The 25,162-nt window shown below is 37.2% G+C and overlaps 1 protein-coding gene across 1 annotated transcript in view; it reads right to left on the reverse strand.

The window, feature by feature from the left end:
• LOC149771293 (N-alpha-acetyltransferase 35, NatC auxiliary subunit-like) overlaps window positions 1–25,162 on the reverse strand; it is a 96,558-nt gene that overhangs the window by 58,663 nt on the left and 12,733 nt on the right. The window contains exons 3-7 of the mRNA XM_089948662.1: window positions 23,310–23,424; window positions 16,734–16,808; window positions 9,201–9,368; window positions 7,844–7,954; window positions 1,012–1,062 (exon numbers count right to left, since the gene is read on the reverse strand). Coding sequence (XP_089804788.1) covers window positions 1,012–1,062; window positions 7,844–7,954; window positions 9,201–9,368; window positions 16,734–16,808; window positions 23,310–23,424 — 520 coding nt within the window. The remainder of the gene's footprint in view (window positions 1–1,011; window positions 1,063–7,843; window positions 7,955–9,200; window positions 9,369–16,733; window positions 16,809–23,309; window positions 23,425–25,162) is intronic.

Here is a 25,162-nt window from a genome sequence, read left to right on the forward strand (position 1 = left end):
TGATATTAATAATCATTAACAAGATTGGATTATTTCCATTTAGTACCACCTAAATTTCATAAGAAGTCATTTAGTGAAAATCCTATGTCAATACGATCATCCTTTCAGAAGAAGCAAACCAATTTTTGTTCAAGATGGCTCTCAGAGTGCCCAAAATGAATGTAATATCAGCATCATTTTCATTTTGGCCATATAAATATCATAAGAAGTTATCTGGTGAAAACCCCATATTGCTATGATCATTCATTGAGGAATTGAAGAACATTTTCGAGCTAACGACCACGGTGGCCATACCTTTTGAGGACCAATTAGACTGTAAGAAGTCTTCTGGTGAATAACTCATGGCCATCCGATTTTTCAATAAGGAGGAATTGTGATACAATTTTCAAGATAGTTTGTACATTAGCCATATTGGATGTCAGATCTTGACAGTTTTCATTCCAGACGTCATAAGAAATCATCTGGTGAAAACCCCATGTCAATGACTTTCTGTTTAGAAGAATTAGAAAGAACAAGATTTATATGATGCCTGCCATGGTGGTCATATCGGATGTCAGACTGGTACCATTTTCATGCAGAACAAAATACACACCATAAGAAGTCTTTTAGTGAAACCCCCATCCTGATATGACCATCCGCTCAGGTAAGTAGCAGTCAGATTTTCAACATACCATTATGGTTGCCAAACTGGATGCCAAGGCAACATGATTTTCATTTAGGAGAAACTAGAGGTTATGATGAAAGAGTGTGTAAGTCTCATGGATTTAGGAACAGTAATAACAAACCTGATGACATATAACATGCTGTTCTGGTCTATGAGTAAGTAGTACAGCTAAAAATTACATGTAAATTTAATTTTAAAAGAACAGACGAACCACACTTTCATATCATGTGATAAATCAGCAATTAATCACCTGAAATTGTTAAATATTCCCATGACCAAATTTTATCATTATCATTTTTTTTTCTGTGTAAAGTTGTAAATAAAAACTTCTGGTTGTCATGACTTACCTCCTTTTCTAAACTCTCATTCTTCTCCTCACCCTGTTTGCTCCTTGAGTTCTGAAGAAAATATCACAGAATATGTTTTATACATAAAACATTTCTTTCACAAATGGTCTAAAATATAATTAATCTGAGTGAAATAAGAAGCAATAATCTAAACAACAAAAAATAAAGTCAATAATAATAGCATTACGGAGTGAAATAAGAAGCAATAATCTAAGCAACAAAATAAAGTCAATAATAATAGCATTACGGAGTGAAATAAGAAGCAATAATCTAAACAACAAAATAAAGTCAATAATAATAGCATTACCGCCAACCATCCAGGCTCGCAATTAGTGAAAATAGGGATAAAAATTAGTGAATTCTGACATGAATTCATGAAGCGATCTTCGAGTCTGGGAATATTTGTCAGAACAAATGTTTAGCATGGTCTCCAGCTGATAAAGGTAGATTGTGTTCAACAAGAAAACTCACAAACAATGCTTCAGCATTGGTAGCTTGCAGGTCTTTCATTGATGGCTTAAAATATTCCAGAGCTGAAATCTGCTGCGAGTTCTTAATTTTCCCAACCTCTATGCTTTTTGTTACCTATGTGCTTCCTCACATCGTCTCTGCCACCATGCCCGATGCTAAAATTTGTGGCACACTGCATGCAAAAAGCATGATGTATATCGGTGTTTGATGGGTGAATGCATGGCCAATTCTTGGTATATTCCAAACTAAACTTCACTTTTTGCGCAATACATTTCTTTTTCCTTGTTGGTGAAGACATTTTCAAGATGTGATGCCGAATGGTAATTCAAATAAGTGTGTGTGGCGCATGTGTGAAGCAAAATTCTGTTTAGGACCCAGTTTCTCTCAAAAGCATTTGCAAAACTACTCTTACACATATAAATTAAAATACGCTAAAATGCTTGCTACCAGGCCAACTGTACCAATCGTACCGGCAGTACCGGACCATTTTGGCAACTGCTGATATCACAACAAGCACTTAACGGGAAATCAGTTATTTTATTAAAGATTTAAATTAATTGAGAATTGGGGAATTCGTCATTTTTTAGCATGCAGCATGAATTCATGAATCGCTGAAAAAGTCGTGAAATTCATGCCAAAATTGTGAGTGTTGGCAGCTATGCAGTAACAACTAAATATATTAGCAATGGATGCATCATAAAAAAGGATCCCAGTCACTACAGTTTGTTTGAAAGTACCTTAAACAGAAAAACTTGTTTCAAGAAACAAAGTTAGGGCCTTCAGGGATAATAGCTAATCTAAATTAAGATATGGAGTATTGGGAATCCATGTCTCTGAGGATCTAAAGCTGCATGCTAAATTTAGTCGAAATCCAGCTTTCTTGGCATCTGTCCGTCTACGAGAGACGATGGCATAGCTCCAAAGTATGCTTTTCCTTATCCTCCTTTTTAGCTCTCTTTTCAGCTTGCTTTATTCTTCTCTTTTCCTCTGCGTTTTGAACTCCCTGCCTGACAGCTAGACGCCAGCTGGAACGGTTGTTTGCACAGCTCTCCCAGTCGTTGACATTGATGTTTGCTGTCTTCATATCCTTCTTGCAAACATCTTTGTAGCGCAGATGTGGTCGTCCAGTTGGTCGTGCACCTTCTGCTAACTCCCCATATAACAGGTCCTTGGGAATGCGACCTGGGTCCATTCTCTTGACATGGCCGAGCCAGTGAAGGCGCCTCTCGCTGAGTATGGAGAACATGCTGTTCATGTTGGCGCGTTCTAGAACCTCTGTGTTGGGTACTTTGTCCTGCCACTGGATGTGCAGAATGCGCTGCAGACATCTCAGGTGGAAGCTGTTGAGTTTCCTCTCGTGTCTTGCATAGGTGGTCCATGTTTCGCTGCTGTAGAGAAGTGAGCTGAGCAGGCACGCTTGGTAGACACGCAGTTTGGTCTTCTCTGTGAGGTTGGGGTTGTTCCAGACCCTCTGGTTAAGTCTGGCCGTCACTGCTGCTGCCTTGGCAATCCTGCCGCCCACCTCAGAATCAATGGAGAGTGAGCTGGAGATGTTAGACCCGAGGTATGTGAAGTTCTCGACAACTTCCAAATTGTACCCATCGATGGAGACAGAGGGAGGGGAGTCTGTGTCCTGTGCCATGACATTTGTTTTCTTCAAACTGATGGTCAGTCCAAATTCCTTACATGCATGGGAGAGGCAGCATACCAGCTGCTGAAGTCCATCTTCCGTGTGTGATGTCAAGGCTGCATCGTCGGCAAAGAGCAATTCACGGATGAGTACCTCTGTGACTTTAGTCTTAGCACGGAGACGGGCGATGTTGAACAGCTTGCCGTCAGCCCTGGTATGGATGTACACTCCCTCGCTGCAGTCCTTGAATGCGTACTGGAGAAGCATGGAGAAGAAGATGGCAAAGAGCGTCGGTGCAAGGACACAGCCTTGTTTGACTCCGCTAACGACTGGGAATGCTTCAGATGTTGCGCCATTGAAGCACACTGTGCTGTGCATGTTCTCGTGGAACGACATAATGACAGCAAGCAGACGTGGGGGGCAGCCGATCTTCTGCAGGAGTCTGAAGAGTCCACTCCGACTAACCATGTCAAACGCCTTCGTTAGGTCTATGAAGGCAATGTAGAGGGGCATCCGCTGCTCGCGACACTTCTCCTGCAGCTGATGTAGTGAGAAGATCATGTCTACAGTTGACCTGCCGGCTCGAAATCCACACTGGGATTCTGGGTAGACGCGGGAGGCTAGGATCTGCAAGCGTGCCAAGGCAACACGGGCGAAGGCCTTTCCGACGATGCTGAGGAGGGAGATGCCCCGATAGTTGTTGCAGTCGCTACGGTCTCCTTTGTTTTTGTACAAAGTGACGATGTTGGCGTCACGCATGTCCTGTGGGATGTATCCCTGTTCCCAGCAAAGGCAGAGGAGTGTGTGTAGGGGCTGGAGCAGTGTTGGTTTTCCGCTCTTGAGGACTTCAGGCGGAATGCAGTCGCTTCCAGGAGCCTTCCCACAGGCAAGGCAATTGATGGCTTTTCTTTTGTCTAGCTCCTCCATGACAGGCAGGTCTGGAATGGCGTCCAGGGCAGTTCCAGTGACATTGTTTTGGGTTGCATATAGCTCGAGATAGTGCTCAACCCATCGCTGCAGTTGTTTCCCCTGGTCTGTGATGACTTCGCCCGTCTTGGACTTGAGTGGGGCGGTCTTGTAGCTGGGGGGGCCTGTCGCCTTTTTGATACCCTCGTACATTCCTCTTGTATCCCCGGTGTCAGCAGCTGTCTGTATACTGTTGCAAAGGTTCAGCCAGTAGGTGTTGGCACAGCGGCGAGCGGTCTTCTGCGCGTTATTCCTTGCAATCCTGAGGGCTTGTAGTGTTCTGGGGCTAGGTGCAGCCTTGTATGCCAGGAGGGCTTTCCTCTTTGCCTCAGTCACGGGCTCCATTTCCTCCCAGTTTGCCTCATACCAGTCAACATTCTTTCGCTCCCTCTTCCCGTAAGCTGTGATGGCTGAATTGTACACAGAGTCACGGATATGGGACCACTTGGAATCAATGGTGTCATCAGGTGTCACTTTGGTGAGGGCTTCCTTCAATTTGCTGATGAACTGCTGTGTTTTCTCTGGGTTGCTTGCACAGCAGGTGTTGATACGTGGGTGACCCTTCTTCTTGGCGTGGTGCAGCTTCTTGGGTAATATTTGCACCTTGCTGGCCACGAGGGAATGGTCCGTGTCACAATCGGCACTGTGGTAGCTGCGGGTAAGGAGGACACTGGCCAGTTCTGCACGCCTGGTGATGACGAGGTCTAGCTGGTGCCAGTGGCGTGAACGTGGGTGTCTCCACGACACCTGGTGGATCTCCTTGCATTTGAAGAAAGTGTTTGTCACACATAGGCTGTGGGAGCAGCACATCTCCAGCAGTCGCTGACCATTCTCGTTGATCTTGCACCTTCCGTAAAAGCCGAGACAGGTGGACCAGGCCTCATGGTCAGCTCCCACTCTAGCATTGAAGTCTCCTAGTAAGTAAAGGCTTTCATTGTTGGGGATACTGGATATTGCCTGATCCAGAGCCTCATAAAACTTGTCTTTCTCCTCGTAGGTGGAGTAGAGGGTTGGGGCGTACACACTGAAGATGTTAAATCCAGCAATAACTGCCAAAAGATTGCTAAGGAAACCAAATTCCGGAAGATGGCCAATCAAGGGCCTTAACTTCTAAATAAAATGAATCTTTGCATATTAAACTTATTGAAGGTCTTGTCAATAAAAAGCAGCATGTACATTTTGGTTGAATTCAAACAAACCCTGGTAAAGCAATGCTGCAGAAACCAAAGACAATACAGCTAGTAACTGGGGGACATAACTCTTGTAACTGATATCATGGAATGTTAGGAATAAAACTTCATTAAGGTCTTATCACCATAATGGTGCATACTAAATTTGGTGGGGCACTAAGTGGCAGAGTGGTCTAAGGTTTATATCATTATGGATCACTGCCATGTCACCAATGTCTACATGGGTTTGAGTCTCGGGCTCAGCCAATGTAGGTATGTGAGAAAGCTTGCCAGTAGCTTCCCCTGGGTCAGTTATACTTTCTGGGGTTTACCAGGTTCTTCCTCCACCTGTTGTGTTGGCCACCATGTATAGCCTATCTTGCACTGAGAAATGGATGTTAAACCCCATAACAACAATAACAGCAACAAGATTTGGCTAAAATATATTTAAAGTAATACTGTAGAATCCAGAATTAGGAGGATGGAAAATCTGTACCATTACTCCTCCAAATGAAGCATTTGAAAGATGTAAAATAAATGGATTTAGTGACAAATCAATATAAAGATACATGCCAAATTGAATGAAATCAAACAATCCTTTGTAAAGCCAAAGTTCAAAAACAAAGTCTGGAACAAAGACAATCAGGGGGAATAACTCCTGTAAATGATGTCATCAAATGCTGGAAATCAAACACATTCAAGGTCACATAAATATAAAACCACTGACAAAATTTAGATGAAATCCAAGAAACCAATGGTACGAGAATCGGCACTGAGGAAGTATAACTTGTGCACATGATATCATGAGAAGCTGAAAATCAATCCCAATCAAGTTCAATATAATGCTAAATTTGGTTAAATCAAGCAAGCCTTGGTAAGGCTATGCTGCAGAAACCAAATTCAGATGGAGGGACAGTTAATGACTGTATGACTATATGAATTCCTTGTATCCTACAGAACTATAGGAACTGATATACAGTGTTTCCCTTTACAAACATTTGTGCACCAGGCATGCACACTGGAGAAAACTGATGCACACATTTGGTTGCCATGTGTTTTTTTGATGCAAAGGATTTATTTAATATCCAATGCTTTGGATGATGGATGGTATCGTATATACTTCGAGCATAGGTATAGTCTGGTTCCCTGTTTCGTATGCTCCTTTGTTGCATTCTGCTCAATGAAGCAGAAAAAACAGGGAACCAGACTAGCATAGGCAATGCTATGACAGAGTAGCTTCCCTAATCTTGCGAGATGTTGTCCAGATGTTTAACCTCAATGCTTGTTGCGCTAAAATGTGACCTCAAGAATAAAACGGTGTGCACTAAGAATCATTAGCCAAGAAAGTGAAAGAAGCAGAACACAAAAGAGTAACTGTGGATCTAACTTTAATGAAAAATGGAGAAAATAATTCCCTTGACTGGAATACAGCATATCCATTGGGATTACCGGTGTCACTTCTGATTGCGTGATTTGGATTTTTAACATAACTTTAAAAAAATTCCAATCATATCGCAACAATGTCTTCAGTGTGGCAATTTATAGTAATGTCTAGCACTGGTACATCATGTTGCAGACATGTAGCATGATGTCCCATCCAGTCCTAATACTAACCTCTTAATGCTGAGTGCCAAGTGAGACAGATGTTAACACTATTTTTATAAGTCTTTGGTACGACTCAGCCAGGGTTCGAACTTGTGACCTTTCCCATCTGAGGCGGACACTCTAACCACTAGGCCAATGGAGCGACTCTTTCCTTGTATCCTTTATGTCAACATGAATTCATTGCATCCAATATAATTTTATGAATCCTTTGTATTGTATATGACTATATGAATCTATTATATCCAAATGACTAAATGAATCCATTATATCCAAATGACTAAATGAATCCATTGTGTCCTACATGACTATATGAATCCCTTGTTTCCTATATAACTATATGAAACACTTTTTATCCTATATGATAATGTTAATTCATTGCAGCAAATATGGCTACATTAATCTCAAGCACAGTATATGACTGTATTACTCCCTTGTATCCTAGATGATTATATTTATATCTTGTATCCTTGATGATTACACTAATCTCAAGTACAGTAATGACTGTATTACTCCCTTGTATCCTAGATGACTATATATCTTGTATCCTAGATGATTACATTAATGTTTTGTATCCAAGATGATTATATTAATCCCTTGTATCCGTGATGATAATATTAGCCCCTTGTATCCTAGATGAGTACATAAATCCTTTGTATCCTAGATGAGTACATTAATCCATTGTATCCTAGATGAGTACATTAATCACTTGTATCCTAGATGAGTACATTAATCACTTGTATCCTAGATGAGTACATAAATCCCTTGTATCCTAGATGAGTACATTAATCACTTGTATCCTAGATGATTATATTAATCCCTTGTATCCTAGAAAAATACATTAATCCCTTATATCCTGGATGATTATATTAATCCCTTGCATCTTAGATGAGTACATTAATCCCTTGTATCCTAGATGATTACATTAATTTCTTATATCATAGATGATTACATAATTCCTTATATCATAGATGATTATATTAATCCCTCGTACCCTTATGAGTTTACTGTACTCATCCTCAACTTCCTTCATCATCCCTGTGACTCGCATATCTGTGATCTCTCCAGCCATTTTGAAGCCATAGGTCATGGGCTGAAAATCCTCCTATACAAGAAGAGATCACTTTGTTAAAATATGAAGTTGTCTTATACTATTCAAGTGTCTTTATAGTGGAATATTCAATATGTAATGTAAAATTTGAAGTTGTCTTACATTATTCAAAGTGTCTTTATAGTGGAATATTCAATATGTAATGTAAAATTTGAAGTTGTCTTACACTATTCAAAGTGTCTTTATAGTGGACTATTTAATATCAATATGTAATGAAAAATTAGAAGTTGTCTTATACTATTCAAAGTGTCTTTATAGTGGAATATTCAATATCAATATGTAATGAAAAATTAGAAGTTGTCTTATACTATTCAAAGCGTCTTTATAGTGGAATATTCAATATCAATATGTAATGTAAAATTTGAAGTTGTCTTATACTATTCAAAGTGTCTCTACAGTGGAATATTCAATATGTAATGTAAAATTTGAAGTTGTCTTACATTATTCAAAGTGTCTTTATAGTGGAATATTCAATATGTAATGTAAAATTTGAAGTTGTCTTACACTATTCAAAGTGTCTTTACAGTGGAATATTCAATATGTAATGTAAAATTTGAAGTTGTCTTACATTATTCAAAGTGTCTTTATAGTGGAATATTCAATATGTAATGCAAAATTAGAAGCTGTCTTATACTATTCAAAGTGTCTTTATAGTGGAATATTCAATATCAATATGTAATGTAAAATTTGAAGTTGTCTTATAGAAAATGTTTCTTTTTAAAGTTATCTTTAAAATGGTATGTTATAAAATAACGGCTAAATTTGTAATGTCTTTTACATTTTAATACAAATAAAAATTCAATTAAATCATTACATTCATAACTAATATTCTTTTTTGATCAATTAAGGATGTCTATTTAAACATAAGTGGTACTCGAGTAAAGCATTAAAATACTTGCTAGGGTCATCTGATGACTTTCTTATGAAGATGAGGCAAAATTATAAATGACACGTACATCCGACTACTCCACACTGAAAGCAAATTTCCGGGGTCCCAAGAATGTTCTATTGAAACAGCACTAAAGAAACTACCATTTCTTAAATAAATTCTATAAATTTCTTTAATCATTTTTAAAAAGATAAAGATCCATACTGCTAAATGCTCTGAACTGTGTATCTAAAATAATGTGTATAAATATTACCATGGGAACAAAGTTGCTTAGAGTAGCACAGTACATTGATTAGGCATGGCTTGGGAAATTTAGTTCATTCAGTTGTATGGTCTTGTATTTCAATTTACCTCCTCAAAAACTGATGCCCTGTTGACTTTGTCTCGGATGAGATCCACAATCTTCAATATACACAGAGAGAAAGCCTTGAGACATCGGTCCTCTATCAAGTGGGGGTCATGAAAATATAAGTTGGTGAAAACTGTCTGGGCCAAGGAATGACCTTCTAGCCATGTCACCTGAAAATGAACGAAGTAAATACAATTAGACTATCTCTAATAGTCAAGAGATGGGGTAGTTTTTATCGTCAAGGTCTAATACCATTACTTTCAGATTTATTCTCATTCAGTAAATGGAAAGATGTACGCATCCATTTACACACAAATACACATATTTTTCTCTATCTCTACATTAAAGAATGGCAATCATTGTCTGAATGATCGAATGCCAAAAGGAAATATTACAACTACCAAAGGCAATGAGGGCCGTCACCATATTTTATGTAATCTTCATACACATTAATATTTCACATAGTTCATCCATAAATTTGTTTTATTATTAAAAATTTGTATTTTTTGTATAAAAGAAGTGTGAAATAATGATGCTGGATGCAATAAATTCTTCAGATGAAGCAAAAGTGGACAGGGAAATTTATCATTCAGATTTTAAAGGACTAACTGTAGATAAGAATACTGGAGCAACAGCTCAAAGTAAGTGTTTTGTCAGCAGAGTCAAACGATCCAATAAATCACAACTGTGTTGCTGTTTCCAAGGAAACGTTAGAGACAGCAGTGTCAGACATAATATAATTATTTTAACAGAAAGGAATGAATATGAATAGGACTTTGATAAGCTAGTGATGGCATGTCAATCATGAATGGTAAACAAAGTGGTGTTGAACACTGTTCATGGTTGATACAGGTGCATTCTCTAGTGCGCAGACTGGCAATGGCAGCAAGACAGGCATGTATATTTCCTTATTCAATGACTACAAGCTATCAGGCATGCATGTTTCCTTGACTACAAGCTAACAGAGATATTTTTGTTTCCTTGACTACAAACTAACATTAAAGAAAATTTATTAATTCTGCTGCAACTCGACCACATACCACAACAAAATGACACAGATGCAAATCGTTCTAGAAGATGAGGATATGCAGCATGTAATAATGATGAAACCAGCAAGTTTCAGGTGGCTTTCCTTAAAGGAAGCAGTCAGGATGGTGTCTGACATCTACTAAATTCCTCATGCTGTTGTGGAGAGTAATAACACATCAGAAGCAAAAGGGCTGTTAAAAACACTCTATACTAACCACAGCCTTCTTGTGGGTTATGTTGTATGCTGTTTGGAAGATGATTTGGATATTCCAGCTGGACAGTGTGAACATTTCTCCTGTAAATACCATGTTTCACGGTTCCAGAGCAAAGATGGAAAACTACAGGATGATATTGGAACAAAACTTACAAAGGAATATGAACTGTTTAACAATGGAAGTTAGCATGGTGTGAAAATTCAGGACAAACAGCAGTTAGAACTGATTACAAGGAAACTGGAACTTACCACCTGAATGCACTAACCTCAAAATGAGTCACATGACTATATGAATATTTTAGTATCCTCAACTCTGAGTTTATCCCCAATAGACAATCACGGAAATGATGCACTCACCAAACTTGCAGCACATTATGGTAAAGAGTCCGGTGTAGTTAAATGGGCAAGAATGGAGAAAGATTTATTCAAGACCAAGGGTGTAGTAAAATCAGGGATGGGTCTGCAGGGTGCTTATTTGGCAGTATGCATGAGGTAGTCAGTCTTGTTTTCAGGTTTTGCTATTTTAGTCAAAGTGTTGCTGATTTCACCTATTAATATCAGTGGCTTGTGAGTGAGGTTTCCCATCACATAATCATATCAAGACAAAGGGCTGTGGATGTTTGAAACAAGAAATTGATGATGGTGATAGAAGGTCCTGAACTTTGGGATTTTAATCCTCTACATACAGTAAAGGCTTTTATTAAAGTTTAAGAAAATTAGTGAATGCAAGATGGTTATATATTTCTTCTTTCAGTGCCTTGACACATTTATTGAAATTGAAGTACTAAAATAAAATAGTTCCTACTTCAAAATTCTATGGAGAACCCCATAATATGTAATGATTCTCAAAACAAAACTTGAAAAGCAATCAGTTGTAAAAATCAGAGCCATTTGTAAATGAACATGATCACAGAAAATAATCATGACTCAGAGGTCTCTCTAGGATTTTAAACCTTGGAGTCCAGGACTCCTATTTTGGTAAAAACACAAGTCCCACCAGAAAATGTTGCAGTCCCTTCAAAGAAAATGTGGAACTTTGTAGATTAGTGGAACCAGTGGTCACAGAGTTTAATTTTCTAAATTCTTTACACCACTAGCATATAACTCTGTCAGAGCCAGACTAAATTATATAAGTGCAAGCACTAAGCTAAGATTCACACTTTGTTACACTTCGCTTCTGTTCCACCCGATCTGTCAGTTCTAGCAACTTTAGCACTCTTCTCAATCTCATTACAATCATTATAAATTTGCTGCTTAAGCCTCAAAGTACTTAATATTCAAATCTGCAAACCGCATTTTATCTTGACATGTCTTGATTTTGAAGTCTCATGCACTAAACTCAGAAATGAACGTAATGATGAAAGCTCACGTTGTTCTTCTGATGTACTCTTATAATGACCATATGTACATCTCTGGATCTATTTGCCTCTGAATTCAGCTATTGTAAATGTCATGTTTACCCCGACCCAGAGTAGCCCAGTTGAAACATGTATAATCAAAGCAATTCTGACAGGCCATTGTTTGATGTCAAACATTGCCGAAGGCTAGCACTAATCCGTTACATAAGATTGTTGTGGCTAGAATTGAAGAGCCGTACATAGGAGTTGCGAGGCCGCCCGATAGCCAATTATCACCTAGGTGTCGAAATGTTTCCAAGATCAAAAGAAGTTGCCTGAAGAAGTGGGAGTGTCTTAACTTCTTTCCCTGCAGACAGACAGACAGGTTGAACTGGCCGCTAAGACAATTGGACAGGGGCACAGCGCCACCCAATCAGAATCGAGATAGGGGAGAGACCTTGATTTGGGTAGAATGATATCCCCGCGTCTTCCGGCAAGAGTTAGTTCGCTGAGAGAAATTACCCAGAGAAGATGTTAGCGTAACTCCGAATAGCCATTCGTTATTGGCGGGAAAATCTTAGAGCAGGAAATTCTAAGTAGAGAGCTTCAAATAAGGTCAGTTTGATATTTGTTCGGTCTTTGTGGAATGCGACTGCATTTTAATTGTAGGTCGTATGTATACTTTATTATTACTAGAATTGTAGTACGGAGAATTACTTTGTTTTGTTAATATGTTTGCATATTTTGAAGAAATGAGTTGATATTTGTAAAGAATTATATAGCTTGCTAGCCGTCGTAAGAGTTAATATTGTACTTTGCTATGTGGGTATTTTATAGTAGACTAACACATATGTTCATATGATTATAGATTTTGCCATTGTTGAATATTTGTAATGTACAGACATGCGTCTGATTGTAGTACGATGAGATTAAATATATATGTGTATATACTGACGTGACGCAATGTATTGATGTCTGTATAACAATTTGCTGATACCGTGTTATTACGCCATTGTTTACCCTGCAAGAAGTGTGTGGGAATTTCGATGTGTATGCATGCGTGACCGAAACAGTGATAGCTATCTGATGATTAATTGTCAATACAGTGTGAGGTGAGATTCGACAAAACATATGTTAACGCCTTGTGGTTTTTCACAGGAAGCTTTGAGGGACAGACCAGTTATAGTTTGGTCCCGTAGTCTCAAGTAGAGAGACGGAGGAAAAGAGAAGAAAGGAGAGAAGTCAGGAGAAGTTGAAGTCTAGGAGCGAAATTTTAGGAGGAGATAGCAGAGAGGGAAATGGAGACAAAGGAGGAGTTAGAGGAACGGGAAGAAGGAAGGAATCAGCGGGAAAGAAATAGATGAGTAGATGCAAGGACAGGGGGAAAATCAAACTCACACTGTAAATCACGGGATGAATTAGGCTGTCACTTGGTCGAGGGAAAGACGAGTGATTGGAAGTTATCGTTTTAAATTATCACATTTATTAAATTGTTATTGATTGAATTTCATCTTAGTGTTCTCTATAATTTAACCGTTGGCATTGCTGACTGGGGGCTCAGAGCTGTAAAACTACCTTGTCACTAATTTAACTTTCTAACCTCATGAGCCAGGGTGGAACTTGCATCATAATTTAATTAAATTATATTGGAAGAAACCCACCCCAATATGTGCAAACGTCACAGTAAATATCAACACCCATCTACTTCAGGTGTATGAAGGACTCATACGTAAGTGATATTCTGTGTCTCAGATAACAAATTCACATCCAAATATGCATGATTAAGCATATCAGAGACCTCTAGGACTTTATGAACAAGTCTGACTACTTCTTAATGATGTTACATTCACTAGATGATTTTTGAAGATTGGGGGTGACCATGAATTTGAAATATGTTATCATCAAGTTCTGATATGACTATAAATATAACATAGGATATAATACATTTTGAATGTTAGCATGTGTGATATGACCATAAATATAACATAGGATATAATGCATTTTGAATGTTACCATGTGTGATATGACCATAAATATAACATAGGATATAATGCATTTTGAATGTTACCATGTGTGATATGACCATAAATATAACATAGGATATAATACATTTTGAATGTTAGCATGTGTGATATGACCATAAATATAACATACAATATAATACATTTTGAATGTTACCATGTGTAATATGACCATAAATATAACATAGGATATAATGCATTTTGAATGTTAGCATGTGTGATATGACCATAAATATAACATAGGATATAATACATTTTGAATGTTAGCATGTGTGATATGACCATAAATATAACATAGGATATAATACATTTTGAATGTTACCATGTGTGATATGACCATAAATATAACATAGGATATAATGCATTTTGAATGTTACCATGTGTGATATGACCATAAATATAACATACAATATAATACATTTTGAATGTTACCATGTGTGATAAGAAAAAGTTTTGTGTTCCTAACAGTTAAGTATACTCCTTTATGTAGTATATTTCAATTAATGGGTTTTTATCATAATTTTTATAATTGTTATCTTTATATCACTAATTTAGCTGGAATAAAACAAAGACAATAATTATTTAACATAAAATAATGCATAAGGCATTTCTAAAAAATTCAGTCAAAAGGGTCTCAGTGGATTTGGCTGTAGTAAAAAAGGGTCCAAATGGCAACATAAATGAAACTCATCCATTAAGCTTGGCAAATTCAGTTGCAATTTGTTTTTGTCAAAGCCAAGTCTAACCTTGAATGGGACATGCAGAAAGTCTGTGTATTATCCAGAACTGACACAGTAAAACCCATTCAGTAGACTGTTACATTATAGCCTGTGTATTATCCAGATTTGACGGTAAAACCCATTCAGTAGACTGTTATATTATAGTCTTTTTAATATGCAGATTTGACAGCAAGACCCAAGGTGTAGATTTGACAAAATAAGACCCAAGGAGCAGACTGCTACATTAAAGTAATATCCAGAATTGACACTTTAAGACTGCTTCATTACAGACTGTGTATTTAGATTTGACACAGTAAGACACATGAAGTAGATTGCTTCATCATAGCATTTTACAACATTAAGTAAAAACCTTAGCAAATAACTGTAATAAGTGGCTCTACTTGAATTCACAACTCTTCATGCAAAAATGATCCCCTTTTCCTCAACTGGTGCAGATTAAGTTTAGCAGGATTCCATGTTACTATTATTATGTATTTTTAATTTAATTGTTTGTTTGTTAGATTTAAATTTTTGTATCCCATTACATGCTATTGTAATGTAACAATGTAACTAGTTGCTAACCTTCAAAATGAGTGACAGTTTTGGTAAACAACTTTTTATTATTTTTTGAAAATTATCTTTCTCTGGGTAAGAATCAGTAAGTTGAGTCAAAGTCATACCTGGACTACGTGTTATTAAGCATATGAGTCAACTGGTAAACAAACTTCCATTTTTTCCAGATGGATGAACTTCTGACCCCCATCCAGGAATCTGTTTTGCATCTCACTTAGGTGTATAAGTGATGTTCTGATAAAAGTTCTATCAGTCGTGCTTTAACATCTGACAAGTTAAGTTGTATTATGCTGTGACCAGCTTGGGCTGAATTTTATTTTCTTCAAATTATTGAATTCAAGTGATTATATTCTCTGGAAATACAAAAGTGCTCTGATATAATTCTTGGACAAAGACATTCACTGGAATTTAGACGGAATTCAAAACTGGAATAACATTTTCTGTGATTCAACAAGAGACTGGAGACACATCAGTACAATGCTGACTATTACAGACGTCATTGCCTTCCATCTATAATTTCATTGGGATTTGAACTGAGATTCACTTTGAACTTTTCATTGATAGGACTTGTGTTTTTTAATTCTTGGATTATTTTTGGATTTAATTCGTAAAACCGTAAGTTCTTTTTTCTCATTTTTCACTTTGTATTACAGGGAAATAAATTATTTGTTAAATTTTACAAAGCTTGTTGTCTTCACTCTTTTCTGTTACTTATTTTAGTGATATGGCATTGTTCTTGCTGATGCAGCCCAGAAATTTAAGCATTTTCTGTTTTGATTCCCAGCCAAAATCGGTTGGATGCCCTTGATTCAGAGTTTAGTTTACACTCGAGTGATGGATGAATGCATGGATGGACAGAGACTGAAATGATCACAATGTATGGGCACAAGTTTAGATATAATATGACAAGTTGAGCTACCGTTTACTACATGTCCCATGGGAACAGAGTCATGTAAATAATATAATCCACATTCTTGGCTGGTAGAACACAGAGTCTGCCCGTGATATTGAGTGTAGTTGAAAAATACATGTTAGTAAGATGAGTGTAGTTGAGGAATGCATGTTGGTGAGATGAGTGTAGTTGAGGAATGCATGTTGGTGAGATGAGTGTAGTTGAGGAATGCATGTTAGTGAGATGAGTGTAGTTGAGGAATGCATGTTGGTGAGATGAGTGTAGTTGAGGAATGCATGTTGGTGAGATGAGTGTAGTTGAGGAATACATGTTAGTGTTGTTGTTGTTGTTGTGGGGTTTAACGCCATTTTTCAGCACACGATAGGCTATACATGGCTGCCAGTATTAATGGTGGAGGAAGAACCCGGGAAAACCCCGGAAAGAACCACCGACCCACGAGAAGCTACTGGCAAGCTTTCTCACATACCCACATTGGTTGAATCTTAGACTCGAACTGCCGCAGACAGAGGTGAGATGGCAGTGATCCGTAACAAAGAACGCTTTAGACCACTCGGCCACTCGGGGCCCCTACATGTTAGTGAGATGAGTGTTGCAGAATCAGTGCCAGAATGAATATTATTGCAACATGTGCCTAAATTTCATTCATCAATGATTCACCACTAGAGGTGAAAGGTAGTCACTAACCATTTTATGTGTAATATTCATCATTAAAAATTTTACAATACTTACAACACATGATAATGTGGAATCCATGATTCCTATAAGTTCTTGATATGATAGATCCTTAAGTTTCACATCACCAGACTGAAACAAAGAACACTGAATAACAATGATTAGCAATCAAAAGTAGTATATGCACACATTCAATATTTAAACAGCAATGAGGGTGGTTAAAGTTCTGAACCATGATATAAAATTAAAGCCTGACCTATTATGAACCAATCATAATTTGTGGTGAAGCCACAATCATGACTTTCATTAGTGCCATACTTAGGATAAGCCATCTTGGGGGTTATTGTTTGATCTTATGTCACCCACTCATGATTAAGACAGGGATTTGTCACAATGTAAGGACTGTGGGCAATTTATGGTAGGCAAATGTTACCAGGCTGCAAACACTTTAGGCAAATGTCCCCAGGCTGCAAACACTTTAGGCAAATGTCCCCAGGCTGCAAACACTTTAGGCAAATGTCCTAAGGCTGCAAACGCTTTAGGCAAATGTCCTAAGGCTGCAAACGCTTTAGGCAAATGTCCCAAGGCTGCAAACACTTTAGGCAAACGTCCCCAGGCTGCAAATGCTTTAGGCAAATGTCCCCAGGCTGCAAACACTTTAGGCAAATGTCCCCAGGCTGCAAACACTTTAGGCAAATGTCCCAAGGCTGCAAACGCTTTAGGCAAATGTCCCAAGGCTGTAAACGCTTTAGGCAAATGTCCCCAGGCTGCAAACACTTTAGGCAAATGTCCCAAGGCTGCATGCACTTTAGGAGAGACAAATGTCCCCAGGCTGCATGCACTTTAGGAGAGACAAATGTCCCCAGGCTGCACTTTCAGGCATGTAAATGGTCCCTGGCTACAGGCACATTTGGGCAGGCAAATGTCCCCTGGGTGCAGGCACTTTAGTTTAAGAAAATCTCCCCAGGTTCAATCCCAATCAGAATGACTTCGGATTAGTACAAAGATGGCTGCCATTTATATTCCAATGGACTTTACTGGGGTTTGCTTAGGATTTTAGCGATAAAGAATGTTTCAGGTGATTCAGAATGGGATCAATCTTTATCAAAAATTCAGAAGAATAAAAAAAATATGAAACATCAGTGAATAGGTAGATGATATGTTTCATATTTCAACTGATTAATGATTGTTGTTTGCCAATGCAATGCAAATCCTGTAACTAGTAAATTAAGTACAATTTTAACACTATTTAGCAGACTCCTAAAAACGTATCTTTATTACCTACATTAAAGTTTAATATAGCTTGCAATCTTTTGATGTTCTTTATTTGGTTAAGTAAGAAAATTTTTGAACAATTTAACAAGCATAAAGTCTTTCAGCAAACTGGGCACAATAATTATCAGAAGGATAAGAAATTCAATTTTACAAAAGACTGTTTGGGGTTGTTTGGGGTTAACAAAGAAAACATTGTAATAAACAGATTTAGTAATTTCATGGAAAAGATAACTGAACAATACCATTTTAAGTGGACACTGAGAAAAATTAAAACTACCCTAAAGCCAGTTCATTTCCTACTTCACCAATTATCACAAAAATAAATTTTTAAATCAACAATTTAATCAAATCAAAGCATGACAGAAAAAAATCTAAAATTACTTAAAGGTCAAAGGATAATTATAGTTCAAATTATTTAGAATACCAAGTGACCATAAACTTACACACATAGCAATTATTTAGAATAGCAAGTGACAACAAAATTACACATCATAGCAATTATTTAGAATACCAAGTGACCGCATTTCATAACCTTACACATCACTGCAATTATTTAGAATGCCAAGTGACCACAGTTCATAAACTTACAGATCACAGTAATTATTTAGAATACCAAGTGACCACAGTTCTTACACATCATAGCAATTATTTAGAATAGCAAGTGAGCACAAACTTACACATCATATCAAATAGCAGTGTAACCAGTTTACATATATACATTTGATTTGTGGTCATACATGAACAAAACAGGTTGTACACACTTGTTTAATGTTCTGCAGGTGATTTATTTCATATTGCTGTTGCGTTTTATTCAGTCATGTATATTCTTTGTGTCTCTCTATAGGGTATACAAGTTTGATGTACACAGTAGGCATTCCTCGTAAAGCCTATTACTTCTAATTAGCAAGTGACATTTTTCTGGCAATGAAAATTGAGTTTATGTAATTAATCAAGGATTAAAAGCAATGAACCTTGCTGAATGCTGGATGAAAACTATAAATGAATCTTAGCAGCTAAATAAAGGGTGTGTAATTTGGATTTTTAATGTAGCTTTAACAATTTTTCAGCTATATTGCTATGATGTCTGCAGCGTGGCAGTTTATAGTGATGTTTAGAACTGGGGCATTATGCTGTAGACATGTTGCATCATGTCCCACCCAGTCATATTATTATGACACCAGGCTGACCGGTCCTAACACTAACCTCTTGATGCCGAGTGCCTAGCAAGGCAGCTGTTAGTACCATTTTCACAAGTCTACAGCTAAATAAAGATTTGAATAGCAGTCCATCAGTCCGAAAATAAATCAGCCACTCCCTTAAGACCAAAATCTATCCGAGCATTGTTAAGAGTTATATTCAATTTAACATCACAGTATTATCTTTACATCACTGTTAAAAAGCTAAAATGTTTCTAGTTTCACGTGTTTTCAGTGTGATAAATTCTCCTTATGAAGAGGAAAAAGATAAACTCTTATTGCATTCTATCAGATAATGCTTTTTCCTGCACATCGAGCATTTATTATTAGGGCTTTTAGTGATTTTAACTATTCGACCAAATATGAATAGAGACGCATAACTATTCAGTTGAATATGAATATGAATGCTCCAAAATAAAATAATTGTTTCAGCAGGTCTAATGACATTTTAAACAACAAACATGTAACAGTTTAAAGTAATTATGGGATTACCAAAATATCAAAATGCTATAGTTAAACGTCTTGATAATGCTTTATACATTAATTAATGAATGGCAAGATTCAAATTTTCAAATGCAGTCCAACAGCGCAAAGAATATGTCAGCTTTATATAAAAAACGAGTCTCTCGACAATGTCTGCTAGTAGACATCTGTCGACTGACTAAGTTTTGCCGGCAGCACTGAATATAAGTTCCTTTGGATTGCTTGTTGGAGGCACTGCTAGATAATGTTGGGTGCAAGAATGGGGTAAAGGAAACCTGTCAGCATTGGTCTGCCACCATGACACTAGATTAATGTCCCTTGGGATGCAAGGCTCATTCAGAAATTTGTTCATTGGTTGTCGATATGAATTGAGGTACATTTTTCTGATTATAATGAGTCTGCTATTCATGAAGGTTGACCTAACTGTACTATTTGTATTCAGCTGCATCATGCTGTTCAACCAAATACGAATACCTAATTAATAAACTATTCAATGCAAATATAAAGTGAATATTCAGTACAGGTCTATTTATTATAATCATGCAACGTTCAATGGCATCATGCCATAACACTGCCCTTCATGGCTATCAAATTTTGTGATTTTGTAGAACAAATACATTTTCACCTGCATTTGTACCAATGGTTCTATTGGATTCAACATAAAAATCAACAAATCATTTAGTTTTTAATTTTCTGATTGTAGCAACCACGAATGCATAAAAACATGTACACAATGGTTTGTAGCAACCACAAATCCACAAAAACTTATACCCAGAGGTTTGCAACAACCAGGAATTTACAAAAACCAAATGGAGTGTGTGTATGATTTAGATTTTTAACACAGCTTTAACAATGTCTCAGTCATATTGCTATGATGTCTGCAGTGTGACAGTTTATAGTGATGTCTAGCACTGGGGCATCATGCTGCAGACATGTAGCATGATGTCCCACACAGTCACATTATCCTGACACCAGGCCGACCAGTCCTAACACTAACCTCTTAATGCTGACCGCCAAGCGAGCAGCTGCTAGTACCATTTTTTTAAAAAGTCCTTGCTATGACACCGCCAGGATTGTAACCCGCGACCTCCCGTATCCGCTTCGGACACTGTAACCACTTTGGCCATCGGAATTGTCAGTTGATAATTCTAATAGTCTGGTTGTTAATGCTAAGCACCAAGCAAGACAGCTGTTAGTTCCATTTCTGTAAGTCTTTGGTATGACTGGGATCATATCCATGACCTCCCTTATTCAAGGTGGAAGCTCTAACCACCAGGCCACCGGAGCGGTCTGAACCAAATCGGAAAAAATCTTCTAGAGATAAAATATCCATCCAGTCTCCCTCTTATGTATAAACACCTACTGAAAGTATCAGTTCCCGCTTATGTATAAACACCTAGTGAAAGTATCAGTCTCTGCTTATATATAAACACCTAGTGAAAGTATCAGTCTCTGCTTATGTATAAACATCTAGTGAAAGTATCAGTCTCTGCTTATGTATAAACACCTAGTGAAAATATCAGTCTCTGCTTATGTATAAACACCTAGTGAAAATATCAGTCTCTGCTTCTATATAAACACCTAGTGAAAATATCAGTCTCTGCTTATGTATAAACACCTACTGAAAGTATCAGTTCCCGCTTATGTATAAACACCTTGTGAAAATATCAGTCTCTGGTTATATATAAACACCTAGTGAAAGTATCAGTCTCTGCTTAAGTATAAACACCTAGTGAAAGTATCAGTCTCTGCTTATGTATAAACACCTAGTGAAAATATCAGTCTCTGCTTATGTATAAACACCTAGTGAAAATATCAGTCTCTGCTTATATATAAACACCTAGTGAAAATATCAGTCTCTGCTTATGTATAAACACCTAGTGAAAATATCAGTCTCTGCTTATGTATAAACACCTAGTGAAAGTATTCTATGGTAGAGGACCATCGCTATATACATGTACTACACTTTATTTTTGTTTTGTCATAAAAAATACTGAAGACAGAAAATTCTAATCTTCAATGGAAACTCAATGCAACTTACCTGGCATGTGCACAAAGTTTGATTGAAATACGTTAACATGAAAATGCTATAGAAAAAGAGAGACAAACTGGACAGTCAAACAAACAAATATTCTAACAGCTATATCCCCCAACAATACATACTGTGGGAATACAAACCATGAATTTTTACATTATACTGTGACGAATTAGTTTCACACCTAAAAAAATCAATACGTTTAAGCACAAATAGATATTACAAATACTCTCCATAAAAAATAAGTGTCCTCACAGGGATTGACTCTCTACTATCCAAAAATATTCCACGAAATCCTCACAGGGACTGACTCTCTAGTATCCACAAATATTCCAAGAATTCCTCACAGGGACTGACCCTATTATCCACAAATATTCCACGAATTCCCCACAGGGACTGACTCTCTACTATCCACAAATATTCCACAAATTCAAGATAGACCAGGTCTTCTTTTTGACTGCAGAGTGACAAAACCATCTTTGATATTTTTGAGTGATAAGATCTTCAAATTAGTCACTGTAGCTGCCATAATGGATGTAAACTTGGCACCATTTTCATTTTTACCAGACACCATTAGAAGACTTCTGATGAAAATTCCACATGACCATCCATTCTGGAGAATTATGGACATAATTTTCAACATGTTCCTTGTGGCAGCCATAAATGAGTTCAGATTCAGGACCAGATGGATATCACAATTAATCTTTTTGCCCAAAACTGAAATATGATTTTCCATAGAAAAGATGTTGCAATGAAAATTTTCAAGATGGCTGCCAGAGTGATCATACAGAATGTCATATCGGCATAATTTTCATTACAGTACCAACTATGATATCATAAGAAGACTTCTGGTGAAAACCCATTGCTGACATGACTTTTTATTTAGGAAGTAGAGAGTTGATTTTCAAGATGGTTGCTGTCATGGCCCTATTAGATATCAGATCAGTACAATTATTATTTAAGACCAACCAGACACCATAAGAAGTCTCCTGGTGAAAACAAAAACCCTATGCAGTATATGTGATAGCAAGGTTTTCAAGATGTCAGCCGTGTTGGCTACTGGAAGTCAGACTGGCACCATTTTCATTCAAGACCAACTTGACATCATAAAAAAAATCTGTTATGAAACCCCCCCCCCCCCATTCAGGAGAAGTAGCAATACCAAGAATTACATGAAGGCCAATGAGATGGTCACATTTGTCATCCAGGCTGAACCATTTTTATTTAGGACCAACCAGAAATCATAAGAATTCTTCTGCTGAAAAACACATACTGAAAATGACTTTCCATTCATGAGAAGAGATAACAAGATTTTAAAGATGACTGCTGTGATATATTAGACAGGCACAATTTTCACTAAACATCAACAAGATATTATAAGACGTCTACAAGTAAACACCCCAAGCTGATATGACCATCCACTCAGGAGCAGTAACAAAAACAAGATTTTCAAGATGGCCACTGTGTTGGCCATACTGGATGTCTGAGCAGCACCATTTTCATTTAGGACAAACCAGACCTTGGAATGAGTATTTGGGTAAAGTTTCATGGTAATTGTCCAATTAGAGTACGGATAACAAACTTTTGATAATGGACAAATGGACATCCATAAACTCTTCACTGGTCAATAAATACTACATGTACCTCTATAGCCTGGTTGAGATTGAGAACTTTTCTTTTAATCTGGTTGCACATCATTCCGGCATCCATCTTAGAATCCATCATCTCTATTGCTGACATAGCCTCAAACAGGCCAAACCTGAAAAAAATGTAATGTTATTCAAGATACGGTAAAATATAAATTTATACAAGTTATAACATTATAAAGATTTGTGTTTTTAAATTTAAAATGCATTCATTGAAACAATGCAGTTAAACTAGGCTATCAAGTTGGTTTTTTTTTAGTAACCCATATGATTTTAAAATGCAAGAAGCTGGAGCCTTTAATGAGGGAGAAAAAAAAACATGTCATTCCACAAAAGTGATATAGCTGCAACATTTACTGCTTATAAATATATAGTCTCCAACCTAGATGGAATTTAGAACCTGTTATAGTGTTTTCATTATGAACCAAGGGTCACCAACAAACTGAGTGCACTTAAATTGATGGCAGGACAAACAGTTCCACATTGATAGCTGAGTGAACCCTGGTCAAACACGGAAGATGATATATTCATTGGAAATCACTTGCTGGGTCTACAGGTTGAAATGGCATATCTTGTCTCATTCAGCAATGAAGAACTGGAGCCTTCGCCCCAACTGGAACCTGTGATACGGGTAGAAAACAATCACCCTCTCTGTCTCATTTCCACTTTTGCTCATAAGAACTGTGGGTTTCAACAGTTTTAGATTCAAAAGGACTGCTTCTTCTCAGTGATTTGTGTCTTAAGCGCGTCCCTGCGATCATTTTGTTGATTGTTTTGAAATTCCCTCTGCTGTAGCTGACACCGTGAGGGAGGGAAAATATATCATTGGTGGCTTGTTTATCAGTTGTCAGCAACCTAACCATGACAGAAGACGTTTAGATGATAAAAGTTGAGAGCATTACAACAGTTCTAATAAATGTAGAGGTAGCGAGCAATGCATTTTGTTTCACTGGTCATAAAGTTCATAGCTGTGGTTATGGCACTGGCTAGAGAATGAAATAGAGTATGTTGGGCAACTGTCACGTTTGCTAAGCCCCAGCAATAGAGTCATGTATAAGCTATAATATTACTGCGGCGTTGTGTTCGATCTCTAAACATCGCTGCAAGGTTAGTGTTGAACTCTTATGCAAGGTTACCATCTGCATGTTAAAGACTAGTACAGGATCAAAAGGAAAGTCTGCCTGCTTTTAACGTGGTGTCCGGCATGGCTTCCAATTTTTTTCTAAAGAAAATATATTTTAAATATCTTTAAAATATGCTGAATGTGAAAAACTTACGATGAGAATTGATAAATTAAACCTTGATACATCACTCGTTTTATCATCGAAAATGGTGATTAATGTCCGTAAAGATAGAATCCATATTGTGAAATTTGCAAGTTCTAAATAAGATATCATATATTATATAAGTTTTTTTAAATGATAAATAGATGTCAATACACTTATAAATTGAGTATTCAACACTATAACCTGCCAACCCACCCACCCCCTTTTGCCGTTACGTCAATCCCTTTATTGATTTTGGTTTATTTAATAGGCCCCTTGATAACTCACGCCTCACTTATAGTGCGGTCAATGTTTTTGGACCTCGATGTGCGTGAGTTATCGAGGGAGAGGTGTAGGAGAGAACAGAATACAACAGATGAGTATAAATACAAGGACAGATGGAAATCAATCTCACACTACTAATCAAGTGAGGCAATAGACTATAAAAGGGTCGAGTGAAAAGAGTTTAATTGTAAACGTGAATCATTTGATTACTGAAATATTATTAAATTGTTATTCATTAATTTTCAACCTTTTTGTATATTTAACCATATAACTGTCAGCATTGCTGACTGGGGGGGGGGGG

This window comes from Sinohyriopsis cumingii, unplaced genomic scaffold, assembly GCF_028554795.1.
Source record: "Sinohyriopsis cumingii isolate HCF-2022 unplaced genomic scaffold, ASM2855479v2 utg001993l, whole genome shotgun sequence".
NCBI lineage: Eukaryota > Metazoa > Mollusca > Bivalvia > Unionida > Unionidae > Sinohyriopsis > Sinohyriopsis cumingii.